Source organism: Triturus cristatus, chromosome 4_2 (genome assembly GCF_964204655.1).
Source record: "Triturus cristatus chromosome 4_2, aTriCri1.1, whole genome shotgun sequence".
Lineage (NCBI taxonomy): Eukaryota > Metazoa > Chordata > Amphibia > Caudata > Salamandridae > Triturus > Triturus cristatus.
The window spans coordinates 730655134-730670426 of record NC_140586.1 but is presented as its reverse complement, the minus strand read 5'-3'; the positions used below and the strand labels follow the sequence as shown (position 1 = coordinate 730670426).

General features: G+C 44.7%; 2 protein-coding genes across 2 annotated transcripts in view; one reads left to right on the top strand and one right to left on the bottom strand.

Moving 5' to 3' along the window:
• The window catches only part of PRPF38A (pre-mRNA processing factor 38A), a 288792-nt gene that overhangs the window by 90437 nt on the left and 183062 nt on the right, over window positions 1-15293 (top strand). The gene's annotated exons all lie outside the window — the stretch shown is intronic.
• ORC1 (origin recognition complex subunit 1) overlaps window positions 1-15293 on the bottom strand; it is a 177639-nt gene that overhangs the window by 114458 nt on the left and 47888 nt on the right. The window contains exon 3 of the mRNA XM_085602615.1: window positions 914-1092. Within this exon, the coding sequence (XP_085458741.1) occupies window positions 914-1092 (179 nt within the window). The remainder of the gene's footprint in view (window positions 1-913; window positions 1093-15293) is intronic.

Below are 15293 nucleotides of genomic sequence, written 5' to 3'. Positions count from 1 at the left end.
AAATTATTTAAAGGGCATAGCTTTTGATAGAGCCATAGTAACACAACTCCTGCAGCTCATATGGAATTCTGATGTTTCTCTCGGCCTTCCCCCTCAAGGACCAATGGCAATTCCTTCTCCTCACAAGAAGCTGAATCGACATTTTTCAGGGTCCAGGACACTTTTTATACTCACCATTGCAGGAAAGCCCATGCCAGGGCTACAAAAGGAATGGAGGGAGAAATTCAAGACAAGTGCCTTTTCTTTTGCCTTGCCTAGAATGGCGGACTGGACCAACAGAACACTAGGGGCTGAATTGCCAGTATGCTGAATAAAGACGGACTTGAAAATTCCTACCATTGGTGAACCAAGGCAGGAAGGCTAAAGAAGCAAACCCTAAAAGTCCTCTACCTGCTGTCTGGGTCTGTCAGTATAAGATGTCTCTGACCCAAGATATGCCCCATCAAAAAGATATTGGGACTACATATCTAATTACAATAGATCTGGTATGCCTTAAACTCCCAACAAACACTCTTAACAGAAATTCATCTTGCATCCATTCATTTTCTACTGAGGACGTCACCGCGAACACGTTTAATTTTTATAGTGGATAAGAAGGCTGTACATTTACAGTTTAGAAATAGGTCACGTTTTCCAAAAGGTACAAAAACAGACAACTGATGGAAAACACAATGCCTTTATTTACACAATATTAAAATGCAGTACTTTACTTTTGGGGGACCAGTTACAGTTCTTTCTGCACAACCCCAAGTACTGCCAGAAGCTTAAAACCGCCAAACAAGTGTGTACATAAACTCAAGTCTATATACAGTGCTTATTCCTATTAGTTTTAGAGCGGAGCAGCATTCTGACAAGCTGCCACAAAGAAGTGTATGCTTCAAGAAGGAAGGCGGCATGTGGTCTAGGTGCTCACCTGAACGGTGCCAACAATGGTCTCGGCATCAATGTCATTATCACAAGCTGGGACATCATATAAGAAAATCTCTTGGGGATGAACCTCCCGTCCCAACCTTTTCTGTTTACTGCGTGGGACTTCTTCAAAGCGTGCAAACCACTGCACAACAGCATGCTTACGGAACTGAGTGTCAGAACCTGAAATACAAGATAGCCATAAAGATCACTTCATGTGAGAGCAGTTCAAATTTTATTTTTTAGGTAATATGACGCACAAACATCTAACACCAAAGAGTGATGGATAGCAGTCCTATACAAAAAATTAAAAAGAGCAATGCATGAATAAAAAATTGTTCCAACAAGCCATATGCATCTAACAATGTAGAACATTACATTTTCTTCACAAACAGAACTATGTTTTATAAAAAATATTTACACAGTTGTAGCCTGCAATTTCTAGGTCAAAATCACTTCTGGGTCACACCAGAGATTCTCCTCTCAGACACCTCCGGTATCGTAACCAATAGGCCTACACAACAGTTTCCCCAAGAATACACAAATGTAAAGCAAGGGGGTATCAAGTAGATTTTTGGGTCTCGTCTGAGCCAGCGCATGCGCTGCTCTGCTGAGACATTTAGTGTGTGGGCTTTAAAAAGCCGACCACAGGTTTTTGGCTGGCATAGAGCGTGCGGTTACGCGCACAATGACGAGCAGAGGCGCAATCTGGCATTCCTCTCTCGTCATGGTGCGCGCACATCGCACACCACTCGCCAGCCTGCTTTCACTTTTGCCGTTGCGATCCCGCGATCGCTTTCGCTCTCATGGCTGCACAGCAGCGTTACGTTTACGGCCGCACGGGCAATGCTGGTTCACTATTATTTCCTCGCCTGACAAAACCTCAGATAAGCTCTGCCGTGCCACGCGGACTGAAAAGAGTTTGTAGCTCGTCAAACTCATTAGAGCCGCTATGCCTGCCTGGGTAATCAACAAAGGTGCAGGTAAATAAACCTCCACCACACGAGCATTAAAACAGACAATGCAAATGCTCTGCTGTATCCGCGCAGCAAGTCCCTAACACAATTCCTATTTATTCTTCTCATTCCTCAGACAGATAATAGAGGTTGACAACCAAACACAATGAAACAATCTTACCTAAATCATTTATTTTGTGTAGGAGTCTTCAGTTTAAAAAGAAAAAAAAAAAAAACACGAAGCTACCCAGGATGTTTAACACTGTCATCGTTTGAACACCTATCGCGAGATCACAGGGTGCCATATTTCTAATTTCCATTCTCAGGTCCTTCTAAATTGTGATTGCTCCGTCAATTTTCAGAAATCCGCATCAGGAGGCAGCAGGATATCTCCACAATTTGCATTGTTAGCTGAAGCTGTGCGTAAGAGCAATAACAAGGCGAATATCAACCCGGATGATCCTTGCAGCTTAACAAAGTGCCCGAGCTGGAGATAATAATGTCTGGCTCGGTCTGTAATGAGCTGAAGCTTGTACGCCTGACAGCAAAGGTACAACATACTGATAATGACATTTCTGCTAGGTGCACCCAACTGCAGACTATGCAAATTACAGGATGCTCTGTGGCACAGTGTGCACAAATAAAACCATGCCGCTCTTCCTTCTTCTTGAACTTACTTTACTGGTGGGCTTTTTTTTTTTTATATTTTATGGAAAGCTGAAAATTGGAAACAGCAGGAGCACGTTTGTGAGCAGTCAACAATTTGTGCTTTTTCAGAGTTTAATATTTGCTGATGTTTATATCTCTGCTTGTTCCAGTTTCACACACACTGAGGTACAAGCACTAGTTATGCACATCTGCAGCATGCGCTTGATCTCACTGAGATATCGTGCGTCTTCTCTTCTGACAATCTTGAATTCACAGTCCTCAATAATGTACAGTTACATATCTTGCCCACCAAAATCCATTAACGTAATTAATATAGCATGTTGTGCTTGGTTAAAATAATGTGATTAAAAATAAAGCAAACATGTATTGTCCTGGTTATAACACCAATACACTTTCACAATGAAACATTATTGAAGAGGGGGGCATCTAAAGCAAGCAAGCCAGGCCCGATGCTTGTACCAGGTAGAGGTGAACTATCAGCAGAGTGCACTGGTTTCTCACCATGCCAGTCAGTGGAGGAAAGGATAAAAGAAGGCATAGCCTATAGGTCTCGCCTTTGGGACCTTATAAGTGTTTAGTTATCCAGCACAATATTCTTGGTGCAACAACATCAAGTGTTGCATGGCTTAACACTTATAAGGTCCCAAAGGCAAGACCTATTGGCTATGCCAATGCTTGTTTAATTGACTACCAGACTAGATGCAATTGTGTAACTTCTCAAGCCTCACAGATTTGGTTCAAACTATACCCTTAAAGCAAAAGTTTAAAAAAAGTGTTAGATCTTTGCAGGGCCTCCCTTTAAAACTACAATCTTCAGGCATTCATCAACATTTGTTCTTAACTCAACATTTCTCAATTTTCTGTTGCCTTGTATTCCTGCTGATGCTCATTTTGAAAGATACGTTTTCCACTTGCATGGTGAGTGGAGACCAGTTTCATTTATGCTGGATATTTTATCCAATAAATACTACCCCTCAAAACCATCTGACATCTCAATTTCCTTTTTCTACCAAGCTAACTCTAAAGCACTGCAAAACGCATACTTGTTCGCTCTTGAATGTATAAACATTAAGAGATTTATTTTCAAAAGTCGATCCCATTTTATCAGAATTTTATTTAGCTAGAACTAGTTTTCTACAATCACCCTCTGAAATTTCGAAAACCAGAACCATATCACCATATTGTTTCATACCAGCTATAAGAGCAAAGATGCCTATAGAAAATATTTAGGAATTCTGAAATACTATAATTTATCTTGATTGAGTGATCAGAACACACAGAATTTAAAATTATGTTTTAATTCCAATAAGGTGGGGGGGAGGGGGTGGGGGGGTGAGGGGGGAGCAGACCTTAGTAGAACAACTGTCCATTAGCTTTTTTTCAGCAAGGCTCATGCAACAATAAACCATATGGCTCTTTAGAATTCCGTTAAAGGTTGAACTTCAAGGAGTCTGCTGGTTTTAGCCATTCACTAAGGGAATTTCCTATGGGCAATTTTTATTAGTTTTCTCAGCATTTTACAATGTATATTAGTTTTCTCAGCATTTTACATTTCTTGTACAATTTTTTCTTTGTTATAAAACACCATCTAACAAAACATGTGGTTTCAGTTTTCATATATTGCATTTCGTACTTGGACAAGCACACGGCATACATTATGAATATTCATACAATGCCAATTGGGGAATTACATTTATTCAGGTTAATATTTTCCCCAATAAAAAGCATATTTTTGTATTAAGGATGGTTTAGTATCCGATGGTTACACTAGGTTACTTAAGAGTTTCCTCCACTTGTCCAAATTTTCTGGCACTTTTCTGCCCTGGGTACCTGTGGTACCATTTACCAGGGGCTGACCTGTGGCTAGAGAGTGCCAATTGGGTTTTGTTATCATTGCAGTTTTAGGGAAAGAACATAGGCCCTGGGTACCTGTTTCGCAGGAGCCCAGGGCACACTCAATCAAAGTACATCAGCAATTCAGCAAAAAGTGGGGGGACAACCATGCAAAAAGAGGGAAATTTATTACACAACCCCCCTACCCCCAAATGAAAGAGGATGAGACTAACCTTTACCTAGAGAGTTTTCATTGCCTAAGTGGAAGAACCTGGAAAGTTAATCTACATTGGCAGTCCCAGGTCTGTGTTCCACTATAAAGGCCATTCCCTGTAGGGAGATGGACCACCTCAACGGTTTAGGAGTTTCACCTTTCATCTGCATTAGATATTTGAGAGGTCTGGGGTCAGTTTGAACGAGGAACTGAGTACCAAACAAGTATGGTCTCCGCTTCTTCAGGGACCAAACCACAGCAAAGGCCTCCCTCTCAATGGCACTCCAATGCTGCTCCCTGGGAAGAGGTTTTCTGTTTATAAAAGCAACAGGTTGGACGCAGCCTTCATCATTGGTCTGGGATAGGAATGTTCCAATCCATAGCTCAGAGGCATCAGTCTGCACAATGAACTGCTTGGTATAGTCTTGAGAAGTGGTGCTGAGCACATTGCCTCTTTCAGGGTGTCAAAAGCCTTTTGACAGCTAACCGTCCAGTTGATCTTTTTGTGCATCTTCTTGGGGGTAAGTTCTGTGAGAGGAGTCAACAATGGACCCATATCCCTTCACAAACCTCCTGTAGTACCCAGTCAAGCCAAGGAATGCCCTGACTTAGGTCTGGGTTGTTGGAGCTGCCCAGTCCAGGGTGGCCTGGATCCTGGGCCCTAAGGGTAGCACTTGGCCTCCACCAACAAGATGGCCCAAGTATACCACAGTTCCCTGCCCCATTGGCATTTGGATGCTGTGATAGGTAGGCCTGCCAGGTGGAGCTAAAGACAGCAATATAGTCTAGATATGCTGCACGAAAGGACTCCAATCCAGCAAGGACTTGATTCACCAACCTTTGGAAGTTGGCAGGGGCATTCTTTAAACCAAAAGGCAGAACAGTGAACTGATAATGCAAATCAGGTGTGGAGAATGCTCCTTTCTTTTGCTCCTGGTGCCATGCTAATCTGCCAGTATCCTGCAGTTAATTCAAAGGTACTTAGAAATGTGGCTACACCCAATGTATCTATCAACTCGTCTGCTCTTGGGATAGGGTGAGCATCTGTCTTGGTGACAGAGTTGAGCCCTCTATAGTCCACACAGAACCTCATGTCTCTTTCCACCCTGTGGATGAGGTATGGGGACTAGAACCACTGGGTTGGCCCAGGGGCTCTCAGTGTTCAATAACCCCTAACTCCAGCATCTTGTGGACTTCAGCTCTGATGCTTTGACTTGATCAGACTGTTGATAGATTTTGTTCTTGACAGGTACACTGTCACTAGTGTCCACATCATGGGTACACCAGTTTGTCTGACCAGGGCTCAAGGAAAAGAGCTTAACAAACGTTTGCCAGACTTGCTTGCAATCAGCCTGCTGTTGGGCACAGAGGGTGTCTCAGTAGACAACTCCATCTACTGACCCATCTTTGGGGCTGTAAGAGGTGGTCAGGGAGAGGTTCAATCTGTCTCCTGATCCTCATCAGTCACCATCAGTTTGGTGATGGCAGCAGTCTCCTGCTTGTGCCAAGGTCAACCAAGTAAGTGACCTCACTTTTCTTTTCAAAGATGGGGTAAGGGCTACTCCATTTGTCCTGGAGAGCCCTTGGTGCCACTGGCTCCAAAACCCACACCTTTTGCCCTGGTCAAAATTCTACCAGTGCAGCTTTTTGGTCATACCTTCTGGAGCTCCTGGCTGCCCTCATGATTTTTGAAGCTTTTTCCATGTACTCTGCCATTCTGTACCTTAAGCCTAGTACATAGTCCACAATGTCTTGTTTGTGTTCTTGAAGAAGCTTCTCCCAACCCTCTTTTACAAGACATTGTGGTCCCCTGAAAGGATGGCCCAAGAGAAGTTCAAAGGGGGAAAACCCTACTCAGTTCTAAGGCATCTCTCTGTAGGCAAAAAGCAAGCATAGTAATAGGACATCCCATCTCCTTTTGAGCTTTTCAGGGAGCCCCATAATCATCAGGGCTAGAAATAAAAATGTTACTAGACCTGCAGGTCTAGTAACTTTAGTAATCTACTCAACCTAACTGTAATGTACTTGACCCGTGAACTGGTCTCAAACTGTGTGATACCAGGCAAATATTTTGTCTTATGGAGCCGCCTTTTTCTTTATCAAATAAGAGAGCACCTTCATATATGCAAGTTCACATTTTCTACTGTACAAAAAACTTCTTTACTAGATTAAATGTTTGCTCCATGAATAACAAGAATCAAGCCCATATATAGGGTACACGATTCAGGACTTGCTTCTTAGTTCACTAATAGCATGGTCATCTGCGCAGGAGCAGTAATAATTACCAGTTCATTTTTTAAAACTCACTTTTCATAAATATATTACCAAAGCATGATGTGGTAGTGCATGGTCATTTACTGGTAGCATATTTTCCATTTAAATGGCCACAAAACTATCCCACTAACATGTAGTTTTACTGATAGTAGCGCATAAACAATTTTTGGAAATTGGGTTTCAGCAAAAATATTGAAAATTGGCACATCACCAAGTAAAGTGTTCTAATTTGTTTTGATCCTATAAAAATATTTATTTAACCACAGAATTACAAAAATGGGTTTTCAAAACTAGTGAGGTGTATCTGAATTGTTTGAACAGTTCGCTTAGCTAGTTTAGTGGCGTGTTAGAATAAAGCCTGTCATCTTACAGCCTTACATTTAACATGCTTTGCACAGTTCAACTGAATACACAGGTTTTTTTTGTGGAGTTTTATATAGCGCCAACTAGACCCAGAGGTATCAGAGCGCTTTACATGAGCACCAGTTACGTTACATACGGATTCATTCATTTTTCTTAGGGACGGGGAGATTAAGTGATTTCCCCAGATTGACAGATTGTTGAGTGTCTCTGCCAAGACTCGAACCCAGTTCCCCAGCTCAGAGGTTGACCGCCCTTGCAGTTAGGCCACATTCTCTCCCCACACAGTTCACTTTACAAAATCCTCCAACTTATTTCACAGTATGAAAAATAAATGTAATAAGATAAACTGACTTTTGATCTCGGTCTCTGAAAGCCAGCAAATGTGACAAGATAACATGATTTAATGGCATTTTTATTGCTCTTTTACTTTGTGAGCAATAAAGGTGCCTTTAAATCTTGTTATCTTGTCAAATTTGCTCTGCTTTCAGAGACAAAGTTCAAAAGTCAGTTTGTCTTCCCTGAAGTTAGAGGATTTTCAAATCTCTGGTGAGCAGTCCCTAAAAATAGCTTGTACTGAATAAATCTTGCTCGACAATGCGAGTGGATTTTTTGAGCCTTGATCATGCCTTTCGATATCTTGTTAAAACTCTCAACAAGACCATTGGTTTGGCGGTAATTGGGTGTAGTAAACTTGTACTGCACTCCACACTCTTTCCACAGATGTTTTAGATAAGCAGACCTGAAGTTTGACCATCTGTCTGAAACCACCTCCTTAGGAAACCCTACCCTGGTGAAGACTCCAATGAGGGCCTTTGCTACTGCAGGAGCTGTAGTAGTCCTAAGGGGAATTGCCTCAGGATACCTAGTAGCATGATCCACTACCACTAGTTCAAATAGGTTTCCTGATGCTGTGGGAGGTTCAAGTGGACCCACTATGCCCGCACCTACCCTTTCAAAGGGAACCCCAACCACTGGTAGTGGAATCAAGGGGCCTTTGGGTGTCCACCTGTTTTGCCAATGACTTGACAGGTGACACTGGAGATGACAAACCATTCACCTTCTGAGACATTTGGGGCCAGTAAAAAGTGGCTAACTAGCCTGTCCCAGGTTTTGGGTTGGCCCAGATGTCCAGCTAGAGGGATGTCATGAGCTCAAGTTAGGAGGAACTCCCTGTACTTCTGAGGCACTACCACTCTCCTAGTGGCTCCCCAGGTTTAGGGTCTCTGGCCTCAGTGTACAGTAGCCCCTCCTCCCAATAGACACTGAGGGCACCACTTAAATCTCCCTTTTCCTGGGTAGCAGCTTGCTGCCTCCATTTTTTAAGAGTTGGACAGTCCCGCTGTCCAAGGCACAGCTCTTCCCTAGAGGGTCCACCTGGGCCTAAGAGTTCAACCTGGTGAGGGTCAAGCTCCATGAGCTCAGTTCCCTCTGGGGTGTCCAAGTCCTCTCCTTGAGGAGAGGTGGTCCTGATCTCTTTGCTGTACAGAAGCTGGTTTCCCAGTCTTCTTAACTTTCCTCTTGGAAGGTTGGCCCATACTTTCAGGCTTCAACACTTATTTTTCACCCTGCTTTCGGCTCTTTGCTCTTGTTTTCACACACAATCTCAGGAATGTCCAGCATTGCTGCATGGGTTTTTAATTCTACCTCAGCCCATGCTGAGGTTTCCAGGTCATTACCAATCAGACATGCAGCTGGAAGCCTTGGAGAGATCACTACCGGTTTCAGGCCAGTACCCCCCACCCCTAGTCTGTCACCACAGCCATTGCATGGTTAGTATTAACACTGTCGGCATTGGTGACTGGGTAAGTCTTCCCAATCAGGTGATGCTCTGGGGAAACCAGTGTATCTTTCACCATAGTGACATTGGCACCTGTATACCTCAGGACTTTCTATTCTAGTCCCATTGATCCCAGGTGATTGCAAGTACTTCAAGTTGGGAGGCCACACAGCTAAAGTGGCAAACTCAACTTCCCCTTCTGTGACTAGAAAAGCTTTAGTGTGCAACCCGATTTGCTCTGGGCACACTGCTGATCCCATTTGGAGACTGGCTACACCAGTAGTCGCTGTAGGAGGGGGGCTTCTTTTTAGGACAAGTAGCATCTCCAGTTAAGTGTCCCAACTTCTTGCAGTTGTTACCCCAGGCCTTAGAAGCATCAAAGTTCTTTCCCCTGTACCTATTAGTGGACTGGGAAGAGTTTTGCGGTGTGCAGGTTTTTGGGGCCCTTTTGAAGACTCCGGCTTTTTATCTTGGGGATTCTCCCCAACTTTCCCCTGGGAAGGTTTTGGTCACCCTCAGTAGTCGTTTTTGTCACCCTTGTCTTGACCCAATGGTCTGCCTTCTTTCCCAATTCTTGGGGAGAAATTAGACCTAGGTCTACCAAAAGCTGATGTAACTTCTCATTAGTGCAATTACTTAAAATATGTTCTTTAATAAACAAATTGTAAAGTCCATTGAAATCATGCACAATATGTCCAGTTAACCAACCATCTAGTGTCTTAACTAAGTAGTCAACTAAGTCAATCCAGGATTGGTTTTGTGAGCCCCCTTGCTAATTCTGTATTCCTCAGTTGTGAGTCCAAAGCCCTAAATCAGAGTTCTCTTCATGAGGCCATAAGACCCAGCATCAGGACTCAATCCCTGCAGTTACCAGAGAACATATCCAAAAAGAGTGCCCCCCAGTGCGACTTCTTCACTTTTCTCATTTCACAGGCCCTCTCAAAGGCTGTGAACCATTTTGTGAAATCATCACTCTTCATATTTAGGGACAATCCCTTTGGGGATTTTAGGAACATACGATTGTTCTTTATCCTTATTGGGTAAATTGCTGCCACCATTGATGGGAGCTAAGCCCATCTCTGCTCTCTCTTTCTCTAGAGCCAGAAGTCTGGTCTCTAGATCAAATCTTTTGGTCAACCTTGCTAACAAGGTTGTCCTCCTCAGTCAAACTGTCCTCCATGGCCTCAATAGCACCTGATCCACTTGTGTGGACTCTAGGTGCTGAGAGGTTTATTCTTGGAGTCAGGGCCACTGGGGCCCTTATCTCCCTCGTTCCTCCACGAGGAGCTAGCCCAATGATGAAGCATAACACCTCTCGGGGTGTGTGAGGGCACTTTATAAAAGACCTGAATATTCTCACTCACACTTAGGAACTGCACACTATTTTGGTTAAATTCGATATCATCTGGGAGTACTTGTGCAGGACCTGGATAAAACACTCCTGGTTCCTCATTTGAAGAAACTGGTCCTTAGCATACCGTGCCAACAGCTCTTGGAGCTTTTATTTGGTGGGATGGGACCCCATGCTTATATTTTTAATCTTGCATAGAGACCTTAGCTCCTTAAAAGCTAAGTGGAGATAAGGGGTGAGGTCGAGCTCCTCAACCTGGTCCTCTATGCCTCTGTGGTTATCTTCACTAACACCTGGGTTCTCGTTAAGAGACATTGTTAAAAAAAACGTCTAACCCCCCACCCCTTAGCCCTAGCTAAAGTGAACTTTAATTTTCTAAAATTCTAAAGGACTTAACCAAGGCACCAACAAGACTTAGTCATTTGGAAACATTTTGTCAATTCAAAAATCAGAATTCTAAAGACAAAGTTAAAGTTCTGTCATGTGATCAGGTGGTGACTAAGTTAGTCCAACAAATGCAAAGTTGGATATGCCAACACTGATCAACCAACGTAGGAAGCTGGCTCTGTATATACTATACCACAATGAGGTATAGTGTGCACAGAGTCCAGTAGATCTCCAAAGGTAGGCAGAGGTAAAAGTACATAGCACCTTACTCTCTATTTGTGGTAGTGTGGGCGATCAGTAAAGCTTTATCAGAGGGTAGTGTTAAGCATTTGTTGTACACACTCAATCAGCAAATGACACACTCAAAGGCTGACCTCAATACTATTTTTGATACAAACAAAATTGGTCTAAGTTATTTTATTTCTAGAACCAAGCCAAGCCTTCCACAGGTAAGTGAAATAAATGCTCTGCAAAATATTATGCAGTGTTTACAAGTGAACGCAAATTCAAAATGCAGTTGTCTGAGATACAGGTAAGTCAAGGTATTGAAATACCGTACAGATTACTTTTTAGGTACTTTTTAGAATACTTTTTCGATTCGTTTTTCTACTCAGTGTGATATGACTAGATATCACACTGGGACATTTCCTAAAGAAAGGGCAAGTAAAAACAGTTTTGCACAATAGTACTTTTTCAGGATTCCATACAAATCAACTCCACGCTTAAAACATTTTTCAGAGAAAAACAGTCAATAGGTTCATAGGGAGAGATATGAGGTTAACGGTTACCAGGTAAGTACTCGGTGTTTGGGGTTGAGTTTCTGGGGTAAGAACAAGGGTTCCCCCTGGGTCAAGGATGCACTCTTGTTACACCTTTAGCGGCACTTGTGTTGCAGAGTGCTGAGGCCCAATATTATCCAATGGGGGAATAGGGGGCCTCCAGTTGGTGGCTGCTTACGAGCAGGCCACTGGTTGTGGGAGCAAAGTTCATGGTTTTAGGCTCAGGGCACAGGGGGGATCCTGTTTAGCACAAAACGTGCACCCGCAGCGGCGGCTGGGTGCAGGGTGCTGGCTTGGCGTCGGATGCCCTGTTGATTGCAATGGGGATTCTCCGGTTTAAAAAACAACTGCAGGCTTGGGGAACGAAGATCTTCTGGAGGTGACCACCGGTTGGACAAGTAAGTTGGGATGCCTGGAGATGCTGGGACACCGTTGGTTGGGCCACCCAAGGCCATAGTACTTCGGGTGCAGGGGTGTCTTTAGGCGTTTGGTTTCTCTTACCAGCTCCGGTCTCCAGAAAGAGGCTGCAGGCTTCGCTGGGAGATTCGAGACAGGTCAGAGATCACCAGATCTCGGGTCAGAATCGCCGAGGAGACATCCTTGTGGTGATGGGCCACTCAAACTCAGGCTGTGGGCGACGGGTGCTGACTCGCGGATTTGGCCAGAGCCAGAGTCTGTTGGTGAACAAATACAGTGTTCATGGGAGACAGTCTTTTCTTTGGAAGGCAGGGCAGGTCCTTGGGTTATTGAGGTAGCTGGCTGCAGGAGACACCGGAGTTTCACTTCTGCAGGTTCGAGGTGGGGACAGGCCGGTAGGGCTGGGGCCAAGTCAGTGGACATGGGTTTAATGTGCTGAGAAGTTTGATTCCAAACTTCAGTTTTCAGTAAATCCATTATGGTACTGTGGAGTTCGTAGTGACAAAATCTCCGCACCATATACTCGCAATGGCATTACTGCACTTACAGTGTCTAACAATGGACTTAGAAACTGTAGAGGTACAGGGCTCATGCACCTGTACCCACACCACTGGTATAGTGCACTCAGCTAGAGGGGTGGCTGATCTATGCCAGGGCAGTGGGTTGAAGGCATGGCACAAAGGCATGTGTGCCATGTCAACTCTTCACTTTGTTCTGCACCAAAACATGCAGCCTGCAAAGGCAGTGTGTGTGTGTGTAAAGGTACAGGGCCTCATAGGGTGTCACCATAAGTGCTGCAGCCCTTTAGAGGCCTTCTCTGGTCACAGTGCCCTGGGTACCTGTGGTACCATTTACTAGGGTCTGACCTTCGGCCAGAGAGTGACAGTTGGGTTTTGATTTCAATGCAGTTTTAGGGAAAGAACATAGGCCCTAGGTACCTGTTTGGCAGGAGCCCAGGGCACACTCAATCAAAGTACATCTGCAACTCAGCAAAAAGTGGGGGCAACCATGTAAAAAGAGGGCACTTTCTTACACATTCGTGGTGACTTCTTCTCGCACGGCTGCTATGTCGTTCTGAAGTAAGCCAAAGAGGGACTCTAAGAAGGTGTGGGTGACCGTGGCTTTCACCTCGGTATGTCCGCATCCATGGAGTGTGGCTCATGAGTTGGCTGTAGCATGGGTGAGGTGTCTGGTCAGGGTCTGGCTGTTAAGTGGCTGTCTTGGTGAGTCGATCTTTCAACGTGGTGTCTTTCTTGGACCTGTGTGTTGCCATGGTATTGCCAATAGTTTGTGCCCCAGTGTGGCTATGGCAGCATTATAGGTCGGTGGCTTTGCTTCCGGTGGGCAGATTGGTGGATAGCGCTACAGTATTTACTCGCAATTCGATCCTGGTGTCCTTATGGGGGCTCTGGCCCAAACAGTCACATGCCCTCCCACCCCCTGTTTTGTGGCCCCTGTAAGTGTGGGGGCTGCACCTTAGATTGTCATTGCTTCATCCATAGCATGGACCATGAGAGTTTCATATGCTATACAAAGATCAGTCCGAAGAGGTGCCCCCTCTTGTATTTCCCTCCCTTTTCGTGCAGGAAAGTAGTGGCAGAGTAGGCGACTATTTTGGACAAGCAGGGCGGAATAGGTCACAGTTCTCTAGTGACCATGGATAGCATTCCCAGAAGGTGGTTATAAACGGGGGCATGGGTGCCTAGCATTCACCATACTGCAAGGTCACAACGGTGCCTCAAATGTCTATAGAGGGCTCCTCCCCAAGGTTTTGTGGAGGCTCCGCGCCTAATCTGGTGCATGGTGATGTCCGACTTTGTCGTGCAGCGTTGTACGACAACGCATTTGCTGCTGCTTCCTCGGTTTGGCACTGGATCTCTCCAGTGGTGTGGCCATTATGTCACCTCTTCCAGGGGTAGTGCCAGACTGGTCCGCTGGCCCACGGGATCCAGGGTGACCTTGCAGCCGCAAGTTGCCATTGAGCTGGCATACTCTGCTTCCAGAGGCGGGGTGGAGAATTCCTTGCTACCTCCGGTGTCCTCACCCACCAAGTTCTGGCACTGCGGCTGCTCCGCTAGGCAGCAGGATCTGCTGCAACTGCCATCTTTTATCGTGGCCATGAGTCACCACCGAGCCGGCCAGTGCCTCGCCGGGACAGGCAGTATGGAATGCTCTCTGCTACCTCCAGGAGCCTCCCCCACCAAGTTTCGGTGCTGCTGTTTAGAAGCCGTGGCAGACGCTTGTTGGGTACGGGCAGCGGAGCTCTGCAGGAACAGACCTATATCGGCGCCATCTTGGACACCCCCTGGCACATTAGCATCAGTTCTTGTCAATTACATTCTTATTTCTTCTTCTAATGACCATTTTAGCACGTCATTTATCCAGTCATTAGAAGATGTCAGTGCTCAGAGTATGTGACTATTTTGGACGTGCACAGTGGAATATGTTACAATTCTCTGATGACCAGCAATTTTTGGAAGATCGGTCTCTGCAGGCCTGTCTGGTTAGTATTAGGTGTCAATTTAAACGAGTTGTCAAAGGGGTTTTACTGGTCCTTTAATACCTGTCCAGTGGACATTGAGGGACTCCTGTAATGAACTTATATATTTGTATAATAACAGGGCATATATCAAATTGGCATGGGTAGAACCATCATAAATACTAAAGTAACTTTTCTCCATCTTGTGATTAGAGGTAGAAGGTATGGTAGACAAGACACAGCGTGCTATGTCAAGTGTGTGGGTGGGGGCCAAGGTACGAGTCTTATGTGTCGTTAGTCAGGTTGTGGTGGGTCTTCAAGTACAGAGGCGTAAGGGGTTCTTTTAGTGCCGATTGGAGAAGCATAGTTGTGTTCAATATGTATGTCGAGGTCATAGTAAGACTATGTTGGGTGGAGCTCTCAAATTTGGATCAAATGCCTATGGCTGTCCTCTTGGCATGGTGTGCTAGTCTGGATTGTTCCACAGCATTCAACTGTGCTTTTACTGGTAGCTGGGTTATTGTTCTGGGTTGTATCAGAGGGTCAGCGGATGATCTAATTATCTTCTCTTCTGAACACCAAATGTTTCTAGATGCTTCAAATCTTGGCGGGCAAAGAGTTTCAGAACTTGGCATCTTGTACAGAGAAAGCAGATCAGAGAAAGCAGATCAGAGAAAGCAGATCAGAGAAAGCAGATCAGAGAAAGCCGATCAGAGAAAGCAGATCCTCCTTGGATTGCTTATTCTAAGGTAGCAAGGAGACGTAGGACGCTAACCTGGAAAACAGGGTCCCCTTTTGTTTCAAGTGTTTACATTTAATTAATAGGTATGCAGTCATTTTTCCTTAGGAGGCCCTATGGACAATGCAAAGTGCTCTGAACATTGA